Raw genomic sequence first — 24,310 nt, 5'->3', positions numbered from 1 at the left:
ACTATCGTTCAAATTCTGAAGGTGGCAGGGGTAAAATACAGGGAGTGAAAGGCTATTTACAATTTGTACAGAAACCAGATGGCAATTATAAGAGTCGAGGGGTATGAAAGGAAAGCAGTGGTTGGGAAGGGAGTGAGACAGGGTTGTACCCTATCCCCAATGTTGTTCAATCTGTACATTGAGCAAGCAGTAAAAGAAACAAAAGAAAAATTTGGAGTAGGTATTAAAATCCATGCAGAAGAAATAAAAACTTTAAGGTTCGCCAATGACATTGTAATTCTGTCAGAGAGAGCAAAGGACTTTGAAGAGCAGTTGAACGGAATGGAGAGTGTCTTGAAAGGAAGATATAAGAGAAACATCAACAAAAGCAAAATGAGGATAATGGAATGTAGTCGAATTAAGTCGGGTGATGCTGAGGGAATTAGATTAGGAAATGAGACACTTAAAGTAGTAAAGGAGTTTTGCTATTTGGGGAGCAAAATAACTGATGGTGGTCGAAGTATGGAGGATATAAAATGTAGACTGGCAATGGCAAGGAAAGCGTTTCTGAAGAGAGAGTATAGCCATGTATGGAAGTGAAATATGGACAATAAATAATTTGGACAAGAAGAGAATAGAAGCTTTCGAAATGTGTTGCTACAGAAGAATGCTGAAGATTAGATGGGTAGATCACATAATTAATGAGGAGGTACTGAATAGGATTGGGGAGAAGAGGAGTTCGTGGCACAACTTGACTAGAAGAAGAGATCGGTCGGTAAGACACGTTCTGAGGTATCAAGGGATCACCAGTTTAGTACTGGAGGGCAGCGTGGAGGGTAAAAATCATAGAGGGAGACCAAGAGTAGAATACACTAAGCAGATTCAGAAGGATATAGGCTGCAGTACATACTGGGAGATGAAGAATCTTGCACAGGATAGAGAAGCATGGAGAGCTACATCAAACCAGTTTCAGGACTGAAGACCACCACCACCACAACAACAACAACAACAACTACAACTTCTGTGTTGAATTGAGCTCGTGATCGCTTAGAGACTGCTGGTGTTTCACCACCAGCAAGAGATGATGGACTTCATCGCGTGCCATCAGTCTGATGCCACCCACTCCGACCAGGGGCCCTCTCTACGGGTGCCACCCAGCCGCAGCAAAGGATCGCCATTGTCAGGAGTCCCAATGATCCAAAGGGATGGGCATCTACCCCTTGGCATATGTGGGGAGTTCAAGGCACAGGCATCAGCAGAGCGATTCCTGTGTGGTCAGGGGGCTACAACCAACAGGGTACATGGTGGCCCCACCACAACGGATTGGCTACCATGCTGGATATCAGGTGCAAAGACATCCATGGTCATCGTCGCCGCAGAAATTGACAGTTCATAGTGCATTGTGGAAAACCAGAAAGGTCTCCTCGCCCAAGTGATGGAGAATGAGCAGGACTACAATGCGACAACGAGAAAGTGGGCTAAAGATTTCGATGCACGACGGACACGATGCACCTTGTAAGGTGCCCTGCCCCAACTGGCTCGCTCTTCAGGAAAATTGAGGTCAAACCCTACAGGGGACCATCACATAAAGGCTGAAACATGTGAAACTCCATTTAGTCGCCTTGTACGACAGGCAGGAATACCTCAGGCCTATTCTAACCCCTGGACCCATAGGGGGCATCCAGTAGTGTTTACAAGTATTACGTGGTTAAGTTTCTTGACACCAGAGCACTCTACTCAGCATATTTGAACAGGTAAATGTGGAACAATTGGAACAATTTCTGCCGAATCTCTTGTCACTGTGAAGCTCTACTTGGCATGGTGGCTGATGGGCGTAACTAGATTCATTCAAATGAAGGTATCATGACCAACCACAAGCATTTTCAAATTGCATCTACTGTGCAAATGCAGTTTCGCGATAGTTGTGATCATCGTGACATCTAAGTCAAACCACATGTAACATGTTTCGGCATATGACCACTTGGAGTGCTAGTTGACACTGTCACTCACTTTGTGTTGATCACATGTTTTTAGTTTAAACATAGTGTAGGTTGCGTACTTTATTCAAGATGAGCAAAATGTGTTTCTAGAATTTGTTCTCTTTGTCAAGTGCAGTATTTATGTATGTATCTTTTGTGATGCTACTCAAACAATCTAAGTGATACCAGAATGAGAAAATTTCATTCTGGACACATCCCCCCGGCTGTGCCTAAGCCATGTCTCCACAATATCCTTTCTTCCAGGAATGCTGGTTCTGCAAGGTTAGCAGAAGAGCTTCTGTGAAGTTTGGAGAGTAGGAGACGAGGTGCTAGCAGAACTGAAGCTGTGAGGACAGGTCGTGAGTCGTGCTTGGGTAGCTCTGTTGGTATAGCACTTGCCCATGAAAGGCAAAGGTCCCGAGTTTGAGTCTCGGTCCAGCACACAGTTTTAAACTGCCAGGAAGTTTCAATGTGAGTGATAGTGTGTGTGTGTGTGTGTGTGTGTGTGTGTGTGTGTGTGTGTGTGTTTTGATAACCTCAGAAAGACAATCACAGTGCAAGAGACGCAGAGTAACACATATTCAAACACCACACAAAATACGTATTTACATATCTGCACTCGACGAGAAAAAATTCTCGAAACGCATCATTCTAAGCATGAAAAAGTACGTAACTAGTGCAGTAGTTCATTATTTAAATAATGAATGACAACTGCGCACTTTCAAAGACATCGATTATGACGTATAAAATTGAGTCAAATGTTCCTATTTCCCAGACAGTTATCAGTTCCAGTTACATCAGCAGTTTTTATTAGATAATAAACCTTCACTAGATAATAAACAAGTCCCTCGCAAGTCCTTTGATGCCTGTTGTGTACATGTACCATACATAACATGCAAGTGGGGATCCTATACGTAACTTTTACAGCTTAAAATGTTATTTCCCATCCCTTGAAAAGTGTAAATGTGAGGTTTCAGTATATATGGAATAGGAGTGGACCCAAAATTGAAATCTGTGGAACTCACACTATGATTTTTGCTTCCTCCTCCCCCTCCCCCATCATCACTAAAATTTTCTACCTTTCAAATACTGTGTCAATTATTCTACACAATTTTTTGCAGTCTGTTTGTTAGTTATGATTCAAACCACCTGTGTGTAAAGCCATCAATTCCATAAAGCTTGATTTTTCTATAAGAGCATCATTATCTACACAAACAAACATCTTGGAAAGATCATAAAAAATAGCACACTGTTATTTAATGCTTGTACTCCCTGATGAGTGAATGTACAAATAGCATTCTCATACAAATAGCTTTCTTGTCAAGCTGCCCTTCTGGGATTCAGACTGTGATATACTAAGTAAACAGTGTCCAGTTAAATGTGTGACTGCTGCTAGGTACATTACTTTTGGGAAAATTTTGGAAAAAGATGTAGGAAAATGGATGATAATTGTGTAAGTCTGTGTTGCCACCATTCTTATGAAGTAGATTAATAATTGTGTATTTTAACCTAAGTGAAAAAATTCCCTATGCCAACGATGCATTGCATATATCACTAAGGACATTACTTATGAGCTGGGCCAACTTTTCAGAATTCTGTTTGAAATTCCACCAACACCATATGAGCTTTTGCTTTCAGAAATTTTATCACTTAATAATTTCAGTGTAGGATGTTGATGGTACTTCTCGCTTAAAGTTTTATGGAATGACATTTTTAATATGTTTTTTTGCTTCTTCACGTGAACCATTTAATCCTATGTTTGCTGCTACAATCAGAAAGTGATAGTTAAAGGTAGTTGCAGGTTGTGAATATGAGTCCTGACTTTGCCATTTAGTTTACGTTTGTATCATACCTTTTACAGTGAATGACTGTCCTGTCTCCCATTTAATAACCTCCCATATAGTTTTAATCTTATTATCTGCATTATTTATTTCTATTGTGACATGCAAACTTCTACGCATTTTAATGACTTTTCTTAAAAAACTACAATATTTTTTGTAGTATGCAAGTAATGCTGGATCATAACTTACTATGGCCTTTACAAAAATTTCCCTCTTACTCTTACATGAGATTTTAATTCCTTTAGTTATCCACAGCCCACGTGTTTCTTTATCCCCCCCCCCCCCCCTCTCTCTCTCTCTCTCTCTCTCTCTCTCTCTCTCTCTCTCTCTCTCTCTCTCTCTCCCTCTCCCTTTTTCTTTATTTTTTTATCTTCTGTATAATTATGTAAAAAGCGTTCGACTATTAAAATGGTGCAAACTGTTAGAGATTCTGAAAAAAGTAGGGGTAAGCTATAGGGAGAGACGGGTCATATACAATATGTACAACAATCAAGAGGGAATAATAAGAGTGGACAATCAAGAACGAAGTGCTTGTATTAAGAAGGGTGTAAGACAAGGCTGTAGCCTTTCGCCCCTACTCTTCAATCTGTACATCGAGGAAGCAATGATGGAAATAAAAGAAAGGTTCAGGAGTGGAATTAAAATACAAGGTGAAAGGATATCAATGATACGATTCGCTGATGACATTGCTATCCTGAGTGAAAGTGAAGAAGAATTAAATGATCTGCTGAACGGAATGAACAGTCTAATGAGTACACAGTATGGTTTGAGAGAAAAACGGAGAAAGACGAAGGTAATGAGAAGTAGTAGAAATGAGAACAGCGAGAAACTTAACATCAGGATTGATGGTCACAAAGTCAATGAAGTTAAGGAATTCTGCTACCTACGCAGTAAAATAACCAATGACGGACGGAGCAAGGAGGACATCAAAAGCAGACTGGCTATGGTAAAAAAGGCATTTCTGGCCAAGAGAAGTCTACTAATATCAAATACCGGCCTTAATTTGAGGAAGAAATTTCTGAGGATGTACGTCTGGAGTAGAGCATTGTATGGTAGTGAAACATGGAACATGGACTGTGGGAAAACCGGAACAGAAGAGAATCGAAGCATTTGAGATGTGGTGCTATAGACGAATGTTGAAATTTAGATGGACTGATAAGGTAAGGAATGAGGAGGTTCTACGCAGAATCGGAGAGGAAAGGAATATGTGGAAAATACTGATAAGGAGAAGGGACTGGATGATAGGACATCTGCTAAGACATGAGGGGATGACTTCCATGGTACTAGAGGGAGCTGTAGAGGGCAAAATCTGTAGAGGAAGACAGAGATTGGAATACGTCAAGCAAATAATTGAGGACATAGGTTGCAAGTGCTACTGTGAGATGAAGAGGTTAGTACAGGAAAGGAATTCGCGGCGGGCCGCATCAAACCAGTCAGTAGACTGATGACCCCCCCCCCCCCCCCCAAAAAAAAAAAAAAACTACTTTAGGAAAGCAACTGTCACATATTGACATGAATGTACTATGGAATAAATTGAATTTGACATTAGTAGCTCTTCCTATCTCACCCCATACCACTCATTTTAGCTTACTTTTAAAACATTCTGCCCTATTCTCATTAATAAGCCTCCTTGTATTATATGATCCTGCCCTGTGGTTGTAAAGTGCTATACTGTTTATGTCCTTTAATTGCGCATCATGAATAGATAGCCTGTGAGCAATTGGGTACACATTAAAGGTTTCAGCCTGAGCACTGACAATAAAAATGTTATCAGTCCGAGTTCTGTTATTTTGCTGCACACACATCGGAAAATTGACAGCTGAAATCTGATTGGAACACCCAAATATTAATTCTAGTGCATTTTCCTGTCCATATCTTTTAAGAAATCTACCTCGAAATCTCCACAAACTACTATTTATTTAAATGTGAACATTTTAGGTTAGGCTTTACCACGACTGTTATTGACTTTAAATGAAACAAGTTTTCTGTTACCAGTCACAGTTTTATTTATTTCCATGATGTGTTTAAAAGGTTTAAACCTCCATCACCGAGTGGATTTACATTAGTTAGTATGACATTTATGTGTGTGTTGTGTTACGATTTTTTGGAGGAACTTGTAGCACTGTCTCCAGTGGTCACAGGTTCCTTTCACTGTCTTAACACATAACATGTACCACCCGATGATGAAGGTTTAAACCTTTGAAACACGTTGTAACATTACAGGACATATTGGGACATATTGAAGTATTCGATACTGTAGACTTTTAGGGGATGTCGATACAGATATGCAAAATGTAAAGGGAAACTTTGGTGATGTTTAAATATTGTACTGTGTCAATATTAGGACATTTTGCACAGAAAGAACAAAAATAGAATTAATGTAAATATATATTAGTGTTAGTAACCTATTTTCATTCAATTTTGTAATTATATTTCATTTTGTAAAAGAAAGACTCACTGTTTGCTGTAGCTCTGATTAATTGTATAAATTATCAGTTTTGAGCTAAATTATTTCGTATAATATGGACAAGATACTTTTAAAAACTCACCAGCTAAAGAGAAAGTCTGTAAATGAACGTTTAATGCACACTTCTGGAACTTTCTATGGAGAAATTCTATAAATGCACACTTCTGGAACTTTCTATGGAGAAATTCTATATTATGATCGCAAAAATACGAAAACTTGTGAAAACTGTTTCATAATCTAATTTCGAAAGACGATTTGTATCAAGAAATATTGCTAAAAAGATTTATTTACGTTTTGAAACACGATTTAAATCATTTTACATATAAATAGTTGTTCTAAATCACTCAAGAAATATCCAGAATCAAATGTCAAGATATTTCTGTAATGTCTAATTTAGTTTTAAGTCATGAATTGCTATCGTATTGTAAACAAAACATTGTCAAAGACTCTCATTGTTTGGAAAGATATTAATACACCTAGGAGTTGTCAGTTGCCAGTTGGGATATGCAGTGCGGTTAGCTCTGAGAGTCAGTTGTTGAGTCTGTGAAGTCTGTCAGTTCGGTTTGTAAATAAACGCCTGTAATGAAGAATTACTAGTTGTTGTCAATATGAACTCAAGACCTTTTGCACGAAGAAGACACCTCCTAATGCAACGTTTTAATTTGGTTGAGGAAGCTGGGATCGCTATAAGTGCAAACAAATTGAAGTGGAACGTTTTAATTTGGTGTTGAGGAGCTGAAATGTTATAATTTGGTGGAGGAAGCAGAGGATATGACGACCACCCAGTGATTCTTCAAAATAAAATACATCTCTTCTGGGATCACAAGAAGAAAATACGTCTGTTTTGGGACCACAAGAAGAGGATATACGACGGACCAGTCATTCTTCAGAAGTAAATACGTCGATTCTGGGGTCACAAGAAGAGGAGTTAATCAACCGAGCAAAACTATCCTGGAATTGAAGAAATTTCGCAAAACACTGACACCAACGACCGCCGATGGACACTAAGATAAGTACCTGCTTCCTAAAATAATGGAAAAAGACGCAGATTTCAGTATTGACAGCGGTGTAGCGAGTACACCTATTAGGGAAAGTGCTTCTGACAGTGTAGGAATGTTGGAAATGTTAAAACAAATGTTTTCAGAGTTAAACTCGAAGTTGGATAACACAAACTCGAAGATGGACGATTCTCGTGCCGAATTACGTCAACAAATTGAACAGACACAACAACAGATGGACAGGTCGATTTCGAAGGCTGTGTGTGATTTAAAATCAGAAATAAATTCAAATACAGAACAGATTGCTCACACTAATCAGGTTCTCGAAGAATGGCGAATTACTTTTGAGTCAAACCAAAAAGAACTTAGTTGTCGTGTGGACACGGTTGAGAGCAAAATTTCTGTCCTTGAAACTGATTTAAGTAACGAAATTTCAAATAACCAGTCAAAACTTTAAAAAGTTGTTGATTTTGTAAATGAGGAAAATTCTCAATTGAGAAATGAATTTGACCCGACAAAACGATTTTTTGAAAGCGAAATTGAATCTTTCAAATCTGATTCTGACAAAAAGGTCACAGAAATTTGTAGTAGAGTAGGTAATGTCGAAAAAACTGTAGACAGAAAATTTGTAGAAATACAAGAAACTATGTTGCAAAAAGGTTTTAGTAATAGTTGTAATGGGGTATGGGGAAATTTTCCCATTAAAACTTATCCCGGTGACAAGAATATACACCCAAAAGACTTCATGCAATTCTGCAAGGAGCAGTTCACATCCATAATGACAGATAGTGTTAAGATAAAATTTGTAAAGAAATTACTTGATGGTGAGGCGCTTTCGTGGGCCAATCAGAATTGTTCCGCGGAAATGTCCTTTGAAGATTTCGAAAAATGTTTTCTAACCAAATTTTGGTCTGAAACTGAGCAAGCTCAAATCAAAAGTGAATTCTTGAATGGTCCTAGTTACAGAGAATCTGATGGGTCAATGAAAGCCTATTGTGAGAAACAGTTGCAAAAATTAGTGCATCTGGATAAGCCATTTGATGAGCTAACTCAAATTGATGCACTAAAACGGAGACTTCCGAAAAGAGTACAATGGGGTTTAGTATATGGTCCAGATGAGTCCATAGAACAATTCTTGAAATATGTGGACAAACTTGATAGAGCCTTTGAACAAAACAACAGATTTAACGACTTTGTAGGTTCATCACACAGAGGGTGGGAACCGAACCGTGGAAATAATAACAATAATAGTGAACGAAGAAACTTTAACAACAACAGGGATAATTACAATAGCAATGACAGAAGAAATTTTGGTAGGAATGATCAGCACTTTAATTCAAACAGAGAATGGGAAAATCGAAACAGGTCCTGGGGTAATGACATGAGAGAAGGTAACCCGAGGCAGAGAAACGAAGGACATAGGCCTTTAAACGACTAAATGCTCCACTGGGAGTCTGTCAGTTTGGGGCAAGGAATTTTCAAAATCAGGCTAATTTCACCCGGAACAGACAGCACTATAATCAGAGACCTAACCAGTATAGACAGTATGCTTATGATCGATCTGTAGATAGAGGTAATGAAAAAATTAAATTTGACAGGAAATTTTGGAATGTCATCAGAGAAAATACTAGACACAACTGTAATAGGAACCAGGCTACCTTTGATGAAGTAGGCTTAGAAGATGATATAATTGCAAATTTATATAATCAAGAAGAAGCACCTAATGCTGAAATGAAAGGTAAGGATAACTTTGATAATTTTGGATTGTACAAACTTATGTGTGGTGATGTTTTAGATGTAAGTTGTCATAATGATGTTCGTACTGAAGTTTCTGGAAAGTCTGATATTCATGTGGATGTGGTTGGTGAAGATGGTGTTGTGAATAATGTTGGTGATACTAGTAGTGTTTGTAGTGTAAGCTCAGGCAATGATAATGATAATGTTGATGTTAAGGCTAATGCTGATTATGTACTAGAAGATTTTGATGGTGAATTGGATGGAATAGTTTATGTTGAAGTTAAGGAGGATGTTATAAGCAATAGTGTTGAGAATAGTTGTGCCAGGAACTCTACTACATTCCACATGAGAATCAGATTGTGCCAGTTCAGCTTAGTAATACATCAGGAGACAGGGGGGGTTGATTGTGCTGATGCATCTGAGATTATTTTGAAATCTGTTTGGGACAAATTTAAAGATTACAGTGATGACAATGATGTTAAGATCAAATTAAGGGAAATTTGTGAACCAGTTTCTGCTTTTAAGCCTAATGAAATCATCAAACGGGGTACTAGTCAGGATGTGTGTGAGGTAAATAGTAATCCAGACATTCCAGTAAATTCCAGTAGACCTAGAAGTTTGAAGAAAGTATTGCCTAATAAAGAAAACCTAAATATGGAACAGAGGTATTATGAGATAGCAGAAGATCTTTTGTATGAAGAACAGGAAGAAAGGGAAAACACCACTATTGGTAGTCCATACATAAAAAATTAAAGCTGCAGGTTGGGAAGGGTATTGTTTGATTGACACAGGGAGTCCAATTAGTGCCATTTCAAGCAAATTAAGAGATATAATTAAGCAGGATCCTGACTTTGTTGAATTACCAGTTGTTGGAATAAAAATTAGAGGTATTACCGGCAAACTGAGCAAAATTGTTAATAGACAGGTGGTGTTGTCCTTCAGTATAAATGATGTACAGTTTACTCAAGGATGTCTTATAATAAGTGACCTAAATGAGAATGTACTGTTGGGTATGGACTGGATATTAAAAGCTAATGCAGCATTTGATTGGGAAAAGAGTTTGTTTACCTTTATTGATCCTAAGACGAGAGTATGTTCCAGTACTGACATGTCGGTTCAAAACTGTGCTGATAAGGGAATTGAAATTAGGGACGTTACATTTTCTAAAGACAGTGGTGAATTAAAAAAGTTTTTTGACATATACATTGGACCTTTTAAGATTTAGGACAATCCTCATCCGAATGCTTACCGTCTAGTCTACCCAAATTCTGGCAGACTGTTTGGTCTACGAAACGTGACCGAACTGAAATTGCATAAAAAAATGTAAAAAAGTATTTTAGATAATATATGTTTATAGACTTTTATACGTAATCTTACCAGGATATTTTTGTATACTTTGTTATGTTGTATTTATCTGATTCCTCAGGGGAGCATACATTCTTTGTGTGCTAAGTGTTTGGCGAGCACTAGGTCCCCTAGCTATGCAATTGTCATATTTCATTTTCGTATTCTGGCATTGCATCTTACACTTATTCTGTGATCCTGTATAATCAATTTTCTCCATCTGTCAGTCTATCCTCTCTTAGCTTTAAGAAATTATTTAGAGTAAATTTTCTTGAGTAATTAGACTTTAGAGAATTCAAATTTCTGTGTCCTTAAAAACCGGTCCACCGACTATTAAATGCTTTTGCTAATGTTTAACTGGGTTTGACCACTGTATGCTGTATATTCATAGCGGACTGTACTATTGCAGCCAGTGATAGCCTGCAGTGTATATGGAAACCATACGGACTGTGAAGATGAGACTGAAATACAGTGTGTGGCATTGAGGTATACCGACCTTTAAGGAAGAAGATCACCGACCTTCAAGAAAGAAGATCACCGACCTTCAAGAAAGAAGATCACCGACCTTCAAGAAAGAAGATCACCGACCTTCAAGAAAGAAGATCACCGACCTTCAAGAAAGAAGATCACCGGTCTTCAAGAAAGAAGATCACCGGTCTTCAAGAAAGAAGATCACCGGTCTTCAAGAAAGAAGATCACCGGTCTTCAAGAAAGAAGATCACCGGTCTTCAAGAAAGAAGATCACCGGTCTTGAAGAAAGAAGATCACCGGTCTTCAAGAAAGAAGACACCAAAGGTATGTGTAAAACTTTTCTGTTTTGTAATGTAAGGACATCAACCCTTCCGTGTTTCACTTGGAAGTGCTGATGGGGGGGTTGTGTAACATTACAGGACATATTGGGACATATTGAAGTATTTGATACTGTAGACTTTTAGGGGATGTCGATACAGATATGCAAAATGTAAAGGGAAACTTTGGTGATGTTTAAATACTGTACTGTGTCAATATTAGGACATTTTGCACAGAAAGAACAAAAATAGAATTAATGTAAATATATATTAGTGTTAGTAACCTATTTTCATTCAATTTTGTAATTATATTTCATTTTGTAAAAGAAAGACTCACTGTTTGCTGTAGCTCTGATTAATTGTATAAATTATCAGTTTTGAGCTAAATTATTTCGTATAATATGGACAAGATACTTTTAAAAACTCACCAGCTAAAGAGAAAGTCTGTAAATGAACGTTTAATGCACACTTCTGGAACTTTCCATGGAGAAATTCTATATTATGATCGCAAAAATACGAAAACTTGTGAAAACTGTTTCATAACCTAATTTCGAAAGACGATTTGTATCAAGAAATATTGCTAAAAAGATTTATTTACGTTTTGAAACACGATTTAAATCATTTTACATATAAATAGTTGTTCTAAATCACTCAAGAAATATCCAGAATCAAATGTCAAGATATTTCTGTAATGTCTAATTTAGTTTTAAGTCATGAATTGCTATCGTATTGTAAACAAAACATTGTCAAAGACTCTCATTGTTTGGAAAGATATTAATACACCTAGGAGTTGTCAGTTGCCAGTTGGGATATGCAGTGCGGTTAGCTCTGAGAGTCAGTTGTTGAGTCTGTGAAGTCTGTCAGTTCGGTTTGTAAATAAAAGTCTGTAATGAAGAATTACTAGTTGTCGTCAATATGAACTCAAGACCTTTTGCACGAAGAAGACACCTCCTAATGCAACGTTTTAATTTGGTTGAGGAAGCTGGGATCGCTATAAGTGCAAACAAATTGAAGTGGAACGTTTTAATTTGGTGTTGAGGAGCTGAAATGTTATAACGTAGTGTAAATAAATGAAACAGTGACTGGTAACAGTCAACTTCTTGTTTCTACTGTTTCTTCTCATCTGACAGGTAGCTCAATAATGCATCTAGACTTCTCATAAACAGCTGGAAGTTTGTGAGAGGGGAATCTGTACACTATTACAATTATCAGAGAAATATTTTGCAACAAAAATTGAGAAGAACATGCTTCTAGTTTCTGATCAACACAAAAGCTATTTGTTTCAACATTTTTGCCTTTATGTGTAACTTTTACATATGCTACGACTCCTCATTTTTCCATGTTAACTCTATATGAAAATGATGCAAGTTTATCTTCCTTGATATTTAACTTCTCCATTCCTCCAGTTACATTGTTTTCAGAGAGGGAAAGAACACCTATCACTTCAAAATTTTCCATATCTTATGGGCATACAATAATCTGTTTTTCAACCCTCTAGTGTTCTGATGAAACATATTAATTTTATTTTTCTGGAAACTATTAACTGTATAATGGTCTTGTATTGTCCTCGTGTCTTTCAACAGTCTCTGTCTGACTTACCTGTAAAATGTGCTCCATTGATTCCAGTAATAAAAAGGATTTTGTATTGTGGTCTTGTAGCTCTCCTTACACTTTCTGCAAGGTGCTCAGCTAATCTTTGCTTCCCTCTCCTATTTTTAGGTGCAGGCCATGATTAGTGTATTCCCATCTCCCAATCACACCCACGAGCAGGGGAGAGATATGAGAATATGCTTCAGTCTTAAGTAGTTCACTCAGGTCTTTGTTTACGATTTAACCCATGGTTGGTTATGTCGTTACAATATCGGTGGGCACTTAGGGAATCAGAGCACGCGAGAAATTTCTCATCTGACTGATCTTCTCTGCCACAATGAAGACTGTACTCTGTGGTGGGTATGGTATATTCACAGAGAAGGCAAAATCCGAAGACACGGTCAGGGAAGGCCTCTGATATTCGCACCATGGGAGTAGACATTTGGTGTGCCATAGCATAGTCATAAAACAGTGATTAGATTTTGAAAAACTGTTTGTTCATTTCCAGGGTCCATGTGCAGTATCAAATTAACATTTCTGTGGCAATCCTTATTTCTAACAACCGCTCTTCACCTGTGTGGTGAATTTCTTTTCACTTTTGCAGTGCCTAAAAATTCTGTTGTAATCAAATATATAGTTAGAAACTCCTCGTATCATTCTCGTTTCATTGGTGCCTTATAATTTTGGGGCAACAGTTTGTTTGTTATCCTTCAATTTTATTATCTGCACAATAAATAGCACACACAGTTCATTTTAATAGAAAATTCTTTAGTTATATACTGCAAGGAATAGAGTCACACTACTTATATATTGTGAAGGAATAGTCGACCGAATTACCATTTCTTCAAACACAAATAATTGGTATACGGTCAATAACAAAAGATATAGGACCTTAAATTTGTGGAACTGCTGTGACAAAAAACAAGTCTGACGAACACAAAAACATGAAATCCAGAAAGACACAAAAGACAGGTTCCCTCAAAGAGGCCATAGCTGTTCCCCACCCCGTCCTTGTCCGATTCCAGCTCGTGCTCTGGCTGTAATCACGTCATTAATGGCGGAGCGTTAAACACTGACTGTCTCACATCTGCTTATATCTAGGGTTATGTACACAGCCTCAGTATGTTTTACAGGGAAAATTAACTCTTTGCTTATGCTCTGACTTTGTTATAATATGCACTTTGTGGATTACAACATAGCTGTTCCCGAGAAAAATCAAATAAAAGTTCGGAGAAGGCTACTCTGGCAAGGCACTGCAGAAGCACGGTAATACCAGAGGTACTTCCGGATTCTACTCTAATTCTTTACATAAATGCACAAACATCTGTTTAGTAACAGTCTGCTCACGTACTCAATCAGTACCTCGACATTTTACCGATTTAGGCAGCACAGTATTATCGCGTTACAACGGTGTGTGCCAGAGTATTAAAGTCTGCACTCGGCAGTCAATACAATTTTCTCTGATTTTTTTCCCACATTTGTCTATCTTTTGCATCGCTCATTATCTCACCTAACCCAACCGGTTAGCTGAGCATGTCAAATTTTCTACTTCCGTGACACAGGAAGTCGTGCCAGCTGTGGGTCGACCGATGACAGATGCCACTGTCCCGGACAGTTTCGATACGGATTTTTGGCAGTTTTCCACCTCCGCGCAGGTCATTACCGGGCCAGTTCTCAAAGTTCCGCCTCTGTTATAAGATGCACAGACACTTCGAAAAATAAGGTCACATTAAATTGTGCAATACACACTAGATGCGGACAGAGAGGGTACTGGGATTCATTCCAGACGGGAACCGGTAGCAGCTTTAAATTACCTTCAGGAGTGGCATATCCATCGTAACAATAGCCTATATACAGACAGGTAAGCAGAATAGGAGAAGTAGTGTACCGGTCTCAACACAGCATCAGTTGGACAGAGAGCACCGCAACGGACAGAAAGATTATCTCACCTGGACCAGCTTGCGAACCATCGATCGTGAACTCAGCCTCCTCTCCACACCTGGCTCCCGCCAACCCCTTTCCTGTGAGCACTACCCTCACAGGCCCACTCATCCCACTGGGACCGTCAGCTGTGGCCGGTACGGGTGAGCGTGGAAGTGGGGCTCCGCCAAAGCGTAAATACAGCATATGATCTCCGGGAACCCTCGGGGTCAGCAACAGGTGAACTCGCGTGCCTTGAGACTGCTCTACGGCGACAGGTACGGATGCACCTGTGGGGCCGCGACACTCTGCCGTCAGTTGTCCTGTGGAAATAAAAAAACAGGCCAGTATTAAAACACTGAGAACTCCCACATGCAGCAGACGATTTGAGGATTATTCTATCTCAACCTGTTTGCTTCTTTAAATGGCCTGAACAGAATACAAACCTCACAAATATGAAAAACTAAGGATTCTTTACTCAAATATTATAAAATTAAAAACTGTTCTGAAAACCCAGTTTGTGAACACACATTCCTGTGTAATGGGAAGAAGAGTGGGCAGAGCTCCAGCTAGGAATGTGTTGTAATAGCAAACAATGAAACGTGAAAAGTATAAAAAGAGAACACATGTTGGGGAGCTATGAGGCACCTAGGTATAACAAAATGCTGTGCCAGATGATACAAAATATCACTATTATTCCAAAGCACAGATGGGGCAAATCCTCTTGCTGTGTAACAAGTATTCCTCAGGCTTCACCTTGTGTATGTTATTTAGCAATGTATTATTATTAAGTCTAGTTTCCCATTAGGGTGTACCCATGGTCTAGGGGTAGCGTCTTTGATTCATAATAAAAAAAAACGCCTTCGGTCCCGGTTTTGATCCCCGCCACTGCCTAAATTTTGATAAATAATCAGCATTGGCGGCCGAAGACTTCCGGCATAAGAAGTCAGCCTCATTCCTGCCAACGGCCTTGTCAAAGAGGGCGGAAGAGCGGGTAGAGGTTCAGGGCACTCTCTTGTCCTAGGGGTGGGAAATTGCCCCCAAAGGCGGAAGAATCAGCAATGATCAACGACATAAGGATGCAGAAGGCAATGGAAACCACTGCATTAAAGACACGTAACGTGTATCCACAGGACATGTGACCTGTAGTTGAAAAAGTGTCATGATGATCTCTCCATTGGCAAAAGATTCCGGAATAGTCCCCCATTCGGATCTCCGGGAGGGGACTGCCAAGGGGGAGGTTACCGTGAGAAAAAGATTGAATAATCAATGAAAGGATAATGTTCTACGAGTCGAGGCGTGGAATGTCAGAAGCTTGAACGTGGTACAGAAACTAGAAAATCTGAAAAGGGAAATGCAAAGGCTCAATCTAGATATAGTAGGCGTCAGTGAAGTGAAGTGGAAAGGAAAGAAGACAAGGATTTCTGGTCAGATGAGTATCGGGTAATATCAACAGCAGCAGAAAATGGTATAACAGGTGTAGGATTCGTTATGAATAGGAAGGTAGGGCAGAGGGTCTGTTACTGTGAACAGTTCAGTGACTGGGTTGTTCTAATCAGAATCGACAGCAGACCAACACCGACAACGATAGTTCAGGTATACATGCCGACGTCACAAGCTGAAGATGAACAGATAGAGAAAGTGTATAAGGATATTGAAATGGTAATGCAGTACGTAAAGGGGGAAGAAAATCTAATAGTCATGGGCGACTGGAATGCAGTTTTAGGGGAAGGAGTAGAAGAAAAGGTTACAGGAGAATATGGGCTTGGGACAAGGAATGAAAGAGGAGAAAGACTAATTGAGTTCTGTAACAAGTTTCAGCTAGTAATAGCGAATACCCTGTTCAAGAATCACAAGAGGAGGAGGTATACTTGGAAAAGGCCGGGAGATATGGGAAGATTTCAATTAGATTACATCATGGTCAGACAGAGATTCCGAAATCAGATACTGGATTGTAAGGCGTACCCAGGAGCAGGTATAGACTCAGATCACAATATAGTAGTGATGAAGAGTAGGCTGAAGTTCAAGACATTAGTCAGGAAGAATCAATACGCTAAGAAGTGTGATACGGAAGTTCTAAGGAATGACGAGATACGTTTGAAGTTCTCTAACGCTATAGATACGGCAATAAGGAATAGTGCAGTAGGCAACACAGTTGAAGAGTAATAGACGTCTCTAAAAAGGGCCATCACAGAAGTTGGGAAGGAAAACATAGGTACAAAGAAGGTAGCTGCGAAGAACCCATGGGTAACAGAAGAAATACTTCAGTTGATTGATGAAAGGAGGAAGTACAAACAAGTTCTGGGAAAATCAGGAATACAGAAATACAAGTCGCTGAGGAATGAAATAAATAGGAAGTGCAGGGAAGCTAAGACGCAATGGCTGCAGGAAAAATGTGAAGACATCGAAAAAGATATGATTGTCAGAAGGACAGACTCAGCACACAGGAAAGTCAAAACAACCTTTGGTGACATTAAAAGCAACGGTGGTAAAATTAAGAGCGCAACGGGAATTCCACTGTTAAATGCAGAGGAGAGAGCAGATAGGTGGAAAGAATACATTGAAAGCCTCTATGAGGGGGAAGATTTGTCTGATGTGATACAAGAAGAAACAGGAAACGATTTAGAAGAGATAGGAGATCCAGTATTAGAATCGGAATTTAAAAGAGCTTTGGAAGACTTACGGTCAAATAAGGCAGAAGGGATAGATAACATTCCATCAGAATTTCTAAAATCATTAGGGGAAGTGGCAAAAAAATGACTATTCACATTGGTGTGTAGAATATATGAGTCTGGCGACATACCATCTGACTTTCGGAAAAGCATCATCCACACAATTCCGAAGACGGCAAGAGCTGACAAGTGCGAGAATTATCGCACAATCAGCTTAACAGATCATGCATCAAAGCTGCTTACAAGAATAATATACAGAAGAATGGAAAAGAAAATTGATAATGCGCTAGGTGACAATCAGTTTGGCTTTAGGAAAAGTAAAGGCACGAGAGAGGCAATTCTGATGTTACGGCTAATAATGGAAGCAAAGGTAAAGGTTTGTCGACCTGGAAAAAGTGTTTGACAATATAAAATGGTGCAAGCTGTTCAAGATTCTGAAAAAAGTGGGGCTAAGCTATAGGGAGAGACAGGTCATATACAATATGTACAACAACACAGGGGGGAATAATAAGAGTGGACGATGAAGAATGAAGTGCACGTATTAAGATGGGAGTAAGACAAGGCTGTAGCCTTTCGCCCCTACTCTTCAATCTGTACATCGAGGAAGCAATGATGGAAATAAAAGAAAGGTTCAGGAGTGGAATTAAAATACAAGGTGAAAGGATAGCAATGATACGATTCGCTGACAACATTGCTATCCTGAGTGAGAGGGAAGAAGAATTAAATGATCTGCTGAACGGAATGAACAGTCTAATGAGTACACAGTACGGTTTGAGAGAAAAACGGAGAAAGACGAAGGTAATGAGAAGTAGTAGAAATGAGAACAGCGAGAAACTTAACATCAGGATTGATGGTCACAAAGTCAATGAAGTTAAGGAATTCTGCTACCTAGGCAGTAAAATAACCAATGACGGATGGAGCAAGGACGACGTCAGAAGCAGACTGGCTATGGTAAAAAAGGCATTTCTGGCCAAGAGAAGTCTACTAATATCAAATACTGGCCTTAATTTGAGGAAGAAATTTCTGAGGATGTACGTCTGGAGTAGAGCATTGTATGGTAGTGAAACATGGACTGTGGGAAAACCGGAACAGAAGAGAATCGAAGCATTTGCGATGTGGTGCTATAGACGAATGTTGAAAATTAGGTGGTCTGATGAGGTAAGGAATGAGGAGGTTCTACGCAGAATCGGAGAGGAAAGGAATATGTGGAAAACACTGATAAGGAGAAGGGACACGATGATAGGACATCTGCTAAGACATGAGGGAATGACTTCCATGGTACTAGAGGGAGCTGTGGAGGGCAAAAACTGTAGAGGAAGACAGAGATGGAAATACGTCAAGCAAATAATTGAGAACGTAGGTTGCAAGTGCTACTGTGAGATGAAGAGGTTAGCACAGGAAAAGAATTCGCGGCGGGCCGCATCAAACCAGTCAGTAGACTGATGACAAAAAAAGTTTCCCATTACATGTGGTAGCTTTTACTTACTTTTTTTATCCAATTCTAATGCTTTGAAAATCAGAAATTTCATTCATTTTAAGGTGATCTGGATTCCCAGGTTTTCTTGGAGTGAATGTGCATAGTATTATTATTATTATTATTATTATTATTATTGTCAATATTCACTACTGGTGTCATAATGTTTTGCAGGTAGTTCTATCCTGACATTGAATTTTCCAGTTCATCATATGTAAGATTGTCGTATCTTCTCTGATGTTTTTGAAGTTGCACAGGCTCGGTCTTCTGACAAGATTTCTTCCTTCAGGATATTCTGTACGTACGTGACAGCTTTTCCTTGATTCTGGAGCTTTAAGTGTGTGTTCAATCCACCTGAGTCTCCTAGCTTTAAATTTGGGCTCAATATATTGTTCTCTGTACAGATTCTTTGTTTGTTAATATTCACCATTTCACTATCACAATATATGCCTTTGTCAAAAGTAGACAACAGACACACACATCTATTTTTGACAAAGGCCTTTGAGGGTGGGAACTATGAGCATATGAAAGTGGTTGCCTTGAGAAATCCACCCTCCCCAGTTATTACTGACATGTAAAGTATATATTTCAAGGAGTATACCATGCATGCCATACAGTGTAACAGTATGTTTGCAAAACATTCGTCATATGGCCATGTGGAAGAGACAAGTTGAATGACCAATTCAAACATTTTCAATTCGCTACACCAGACTATCAGTTTTTCCATGGAAATCAAAGTGGATGCAGTGCTCCACATTCTTGGTGTCCTGGGCTTGGACCACACCAGGTATCAGAAGATAACACACACTGGCTTTTGTATCTCCATACAGGCAGCTGCCGCCATCTAACAGAGATGCCCAGGGAGCTCAAAACATTCATACATAGTGCTTGACCCTCTTTGACAGTGAAAGTCTCAACAAAGAACTTTAACAACGGAGTATGGTGTTCCAGAAGAACGGCTACACAGAGTGGCAAGTTCAAGGATTCCCTTTGTTATACGACTACAGTACAACTGCTGGAAAGAGAAGATGAAGCTCAGCTATTATTCTAATTTGTGGTGCATTATCTGGAAAGATAGGACGATTTCTCTGAAAATACGAGATGGAAATGCTAATTTGACACACTACTACATAACAGCTCCCATGAACTGAAACATCAGTAACACAGAGTTTCAAACTGCTGTAATACTAGTTGAGGAACCATCTCTACAAGAAGTGAAACAAAGTGTACTGAAACTAAAAAGGTATGAAGCAGTCGGCGGTGATTCTGGGAAAACTATGTAATCTGATTTTCAAGATTTTGGAAAGAAGAGCAGACTCAGAAGAATGGGAAGATGTATTAATTCACTCAGCATACAGAAAAGGAGAACCATCTACCTGCAGCAACTGAGGGGAAAGTAATTACCGGTTGGTTGGTTTAAAAGAGAGGGGGGAGGGAACAAACTGCTAGTTCATTGGTCCCTCATTCTGATTAAAATTATTCCACAAGGGTGGGAGTAAAACAAATGAGACACACAAAACAAAGCTGGAAGAAGGGAGAAATCACAAGAATGACAGAAGGGCAAAATTGGAAAAGAAAACCACAGAGAGATGCAAGAAACAGGTAGAAGGGATAAAAACAAGAGAGCAGATGACTGTGGCTGGCCGACCACGAGATTAAAAAAGGAAAAGCCAGCCACTCTGCAACCCACTAAAACATCCAACCTAAAAGTATTAGAACGGGGAACATAAAGGGATGAAGGACGTGTGCTAAGACTTATATAGAATGATAAAACCCACCATCGTGTAAAACACGTAAAACTAAATTAGCCGATGAGGCATTGTCAGCTAAAATTAATGGCATTGAGTCCGGCAATTGAAGAGTCCGTCACAGGGCATCCAAAGGAGGAAGGGTGCCGCTTATGTCACTATAGAGCTTGTCCACATTCTAATTGCCTCAGCAACTTCCGGCGCCCACCAAGGGACTGTTTTTCGCTGGGGGCACACTAAAGAACAAGGGATCGCATTTCCCGCCGCAGAAACGATCTTTATAGTGACCTGCTCAATCACAACATCGATGTCACCATGTCGGGGAGAGTCAATAGTGACAGTAGAAGTGAAGGTTACCCAGTCTGCCTTGTTTAAATCCCATCTGGGTATGCGTCTGTGGGCATAACACCAGGGGAGTGACAGGAAAGTGGGGAAGTGGTCACTACCACACAGGTCATCACGAGCTCTCCAGTGGATAGATGGGAGAAGGCCAGGACTGCAGACCAAGAGATCAATGGCCGAATATGTGCCATGTGCCACACTGAAATGTGTGGGGGGCACCTGTATTTAAGAGCCAGAGGTCGAGTTGTGACAGTAAATTCTCGACATCTCTACGTCACAGCACAGTGCCACCCCACAAGGGGTTATGGGCATTAAAACCTCCCAAAAGTAGGAAAGATTCAAGGAACTGATCAATCAGTGCAGCCAATACATTCAGGGATACTGCACAATCTGGAGGGAGATACACATTGCAGACAGTTAATTCCTGTGTCGTCCGTATCCTGGTAGCCACAGCTTCGAGAGGAGACCGAAGGGGCACAGGTTCACTACATACCGAATTCAGGACATAGACGCAAATTCCACTGACACTCGATTATATTCGCTAAGGTTCTTGTAGTATCCCCTATAGCTGCGAAGGGCAGGGGTTCGCATTGCCGGGAACCAGGTTTCCTGGAAGGCAATGCAGAAAGCACGTGTAAAGCTTAACAATTGCCGTAGCTCAGCCAGGTGGTGGAAAAAACTGCCACAATTCCACTCGAGGATAATGTGATCGTAAGGCTGAGAGGGCATGGAACTTTCGATAACCCAGTTTACACCTCAGTGTCACCTGCTGCCACCCACTTATTTCCTGTGCAGTACATATCCATTTTGTCTGAGGGTCCAGCGAGATCTAGATCCTCAGCGGACACCTGAATCTCCATTTCATCCTCAGACACAGAGCTCGTAGGTAGCGGTGGTGTGGGTGCCACCGCAATGCCTTTGTTCTTAGGGGTCTTTTTCTCTTTTGGTTTCTCTCACTGCTCCTTAGCTTTGTCTAGCTGGGAGGGCTTCACTGATTCAGCCTCAGGCACTGAGGAGAACCGTGAAGCCCTACGACCTGCAGTTACCTCAGCCACTGGCAGGTGTCATCTTTGTCACTGGTAGGAACCTGGGAAGGGAGTGACCCCAGGGACTCCTTCCGAGCAAGAGGAGCCAAAGACATTTTACACTTCTCCGCCTTAGAAGTGTGGATGGACGTCCCCGACGGTTGGTGGGGTGTTACTCTCTAAGTAGGTGGTACGAGAGTAACAGGAAGGAAGTGGCCCCCACCATTACGGGGCAGGTGTAGTCTTCTGGCTCTGAGAGGTGACTGGAGTTGGCAGAGCTGACGGGGCTAGAACTGTTGTGGCAGCGGCGTAAGACGATGTCATAAGCACAGGATGCAGGTGTTCAAATTTCCTCTTAGCCTCTGTGTAGGTCAGTCAGTCAAGGGTCTTTTACTCCACGATTTTCCTTTCTCTCTGGGGAATCCTGCAGTCTGGCAAGCGAGACGAATGGTGCTCTCTGCAGCTGACACAGATGGGAGGTGGGGCACACGGAATATTGGGATGTGACGGACATCCACAATCTCAATATGTGGTGCTGTAAGTACTGCGGGAAGACATATGGCCAAACTTCCAGCATTCAAAGTATCACGTCAGAGGAGGGATATATGGCTTCACATCACATCGGTAGACCATCACCTTGACCTTTTTGGGTAATGCGTCACCCTCTAAGGCCAAGATGAAGGCACCGGCGGCAACCTGATTATCCGTCAGACTCTGGTAGGTGTGCCGAGCAAAATGTACACCTGACCGCTCCAAATTAGCGTGCATCTCATCATCAGGCCACCTGGCAAGATGACCATTGCCGGGAGTCCCGATGCCACAGGGTGACAGGCATCTACTCCTTGGCATACGTGGGGATTTAACAGCACAGGCATCAGCAGAGCGATCCCTGTGTGGTTAGGAGACTACAGCCAACAGGGTACATGGCAGCCGCACCACAATGGGCTGGCTACCGTGGTGACCTCGCCCAAAAGCTGGAGAATGAGCGGAAGTACAGATCCACGTCCATGAAGGATGCGAGAGGTCTCGGCACATGATGGACATTATGCAGCATCTACAGTGCCCTTCCCCAATTGGCTTGCTCGTTGGCAAAATTTTGAAAAATGGAGGTCAAACCTTACATAAAGGCAGAAACGTGTGAGACTCCTTTTAGTTACCTCTCACAACCCTCAGACCCGCAGGGGGAGTCATTACCAAAAGCTGCATACAAAATACTTACAAACACGGGATTCTTCAGCTTCTCCTTGCCAATTCACGATGAAATAGTTCACTGGTACATGGCTGGATGTCAGTACCCAAAGTGCCCATATTTTGGAAGCAACCAAGTTGCCATCGTCAGGTGTCCTGATAAAATGACTGCTTAGGAGCTGGCATGGTGCTTTTATCTCTTAACTGCCATTCTCTCACTCTGTCTGCTGTCAGCATACAGTATCTCCTCATGCCAGCGTGTCGCTCCATTCTCAGTTCGCACACAACCATTGGTGTTGATGGTGCCTGCACTGTTCCTCTACCTGCCCCCTAAGAAAGTTTGTTGTGGGATATCTCCTTCCTCTTCTTAAACAAGCTAAGTCACTGGTTCTCAGGACTTGCTAAGGACGCAGCCACTATCACAGTTGATCAGCAGTTCCTTTAGTCAAATCTTGATGGACTCCATAATGACATAATGATAGATATCAGATGTCTGCGTCACAATCTTACTATGGTCGTAATCCATTCCGTGTAATTCCAATAGGTCATGATCTATGACTGTCAACTTGTTATGCTGATGCAATCTGTTCTCTCATCAATGATCTTTAACAGCACAAACCGCCTGACCTATACATGTCTTGCCACATTGACGGTGTATCTGATAAACACCAGATTTCCATAATGAGAGGTCATCTTTGACACCACCAAGCAGTACCCTTGTTTTATGTGGTATGTATCTGTCTTTAATATGTAACTAGATAGCTAAAAATCTACTCACCAGGCCACAGTAGGTATTAAAGTTTCCAAGTTTTCAGTACCAGTGGCTCCTCCTACCGCCATAAGAGCTGAAGAGGAAGGTAGATGGGTGAGGGGAAACAACTGGTGAGGTCTAGGAAAAGTCACCCTGAACACTGTGTCAGGGGAGATTTACTGCATGGATTAGAGGAAAAATGGATTTTTGGGCACTAAACTGGAGGAGATTTGAAATCCTGAGTGCTTAAAGGTGAAAGATAGGCTAATATGCAAGACAACAGATTATTGCCAAAACATCATGCACAAGTTAATAAGAGCAGAAAGCTAAGTGCACTATATGTTATAGAGTTGGAAAGTGGGGGAGGGGGAGGGAGGGGGGGCGGACAGTGAAAAAAATGACAATGAAAAATACAGAAAACTAAAAAGGAGTCAAGAAAAGAATAGTCACTGTGAAGAAATGCTGAG

At 40.5% G+C, this 24,310-nt stretch overlaps 1 protein-coding gene across 1 annotated transcript in view; it reads right to left on the bottom strand.

Annotated features, from left to right (window-relative positions):
- LOC126336284 (filamin-A) overlaps positions 1–24,310 on the bottom strand; it is a 1,048,954-nt gene that overhangs the window by 41,517 nt on the left and 983,127 nt on the right. The window contains 1 exon segment of the mRNA XM_049999806.1: positions 14,673–14,966. Coding sequence (XP_049855763.1) covers positions 14,673–14,966 — 294 coding nt within the window.

The sequence above is a fragment of the Schistocerca gregaria genome, chromosome 2 (assembly GCF_023897955.1).
Source record: "Schistocerca gregaria isolate iqSchGreg1 chromosome 2, iqSchGreg1.2, whole genome shotgun sequence".
Lineage (NCBI taxonomy): Eukaryota > Metazoa > Arthropoda > Insecta > Orthoptera > Acrididae > Schistocerca > Schistocerca gregaria.
The sequence above is the reverse complement of the archived record's forward strand: the minus strand, read 5'-3'. Positions and strand labels throughout refer to the sequence as shown.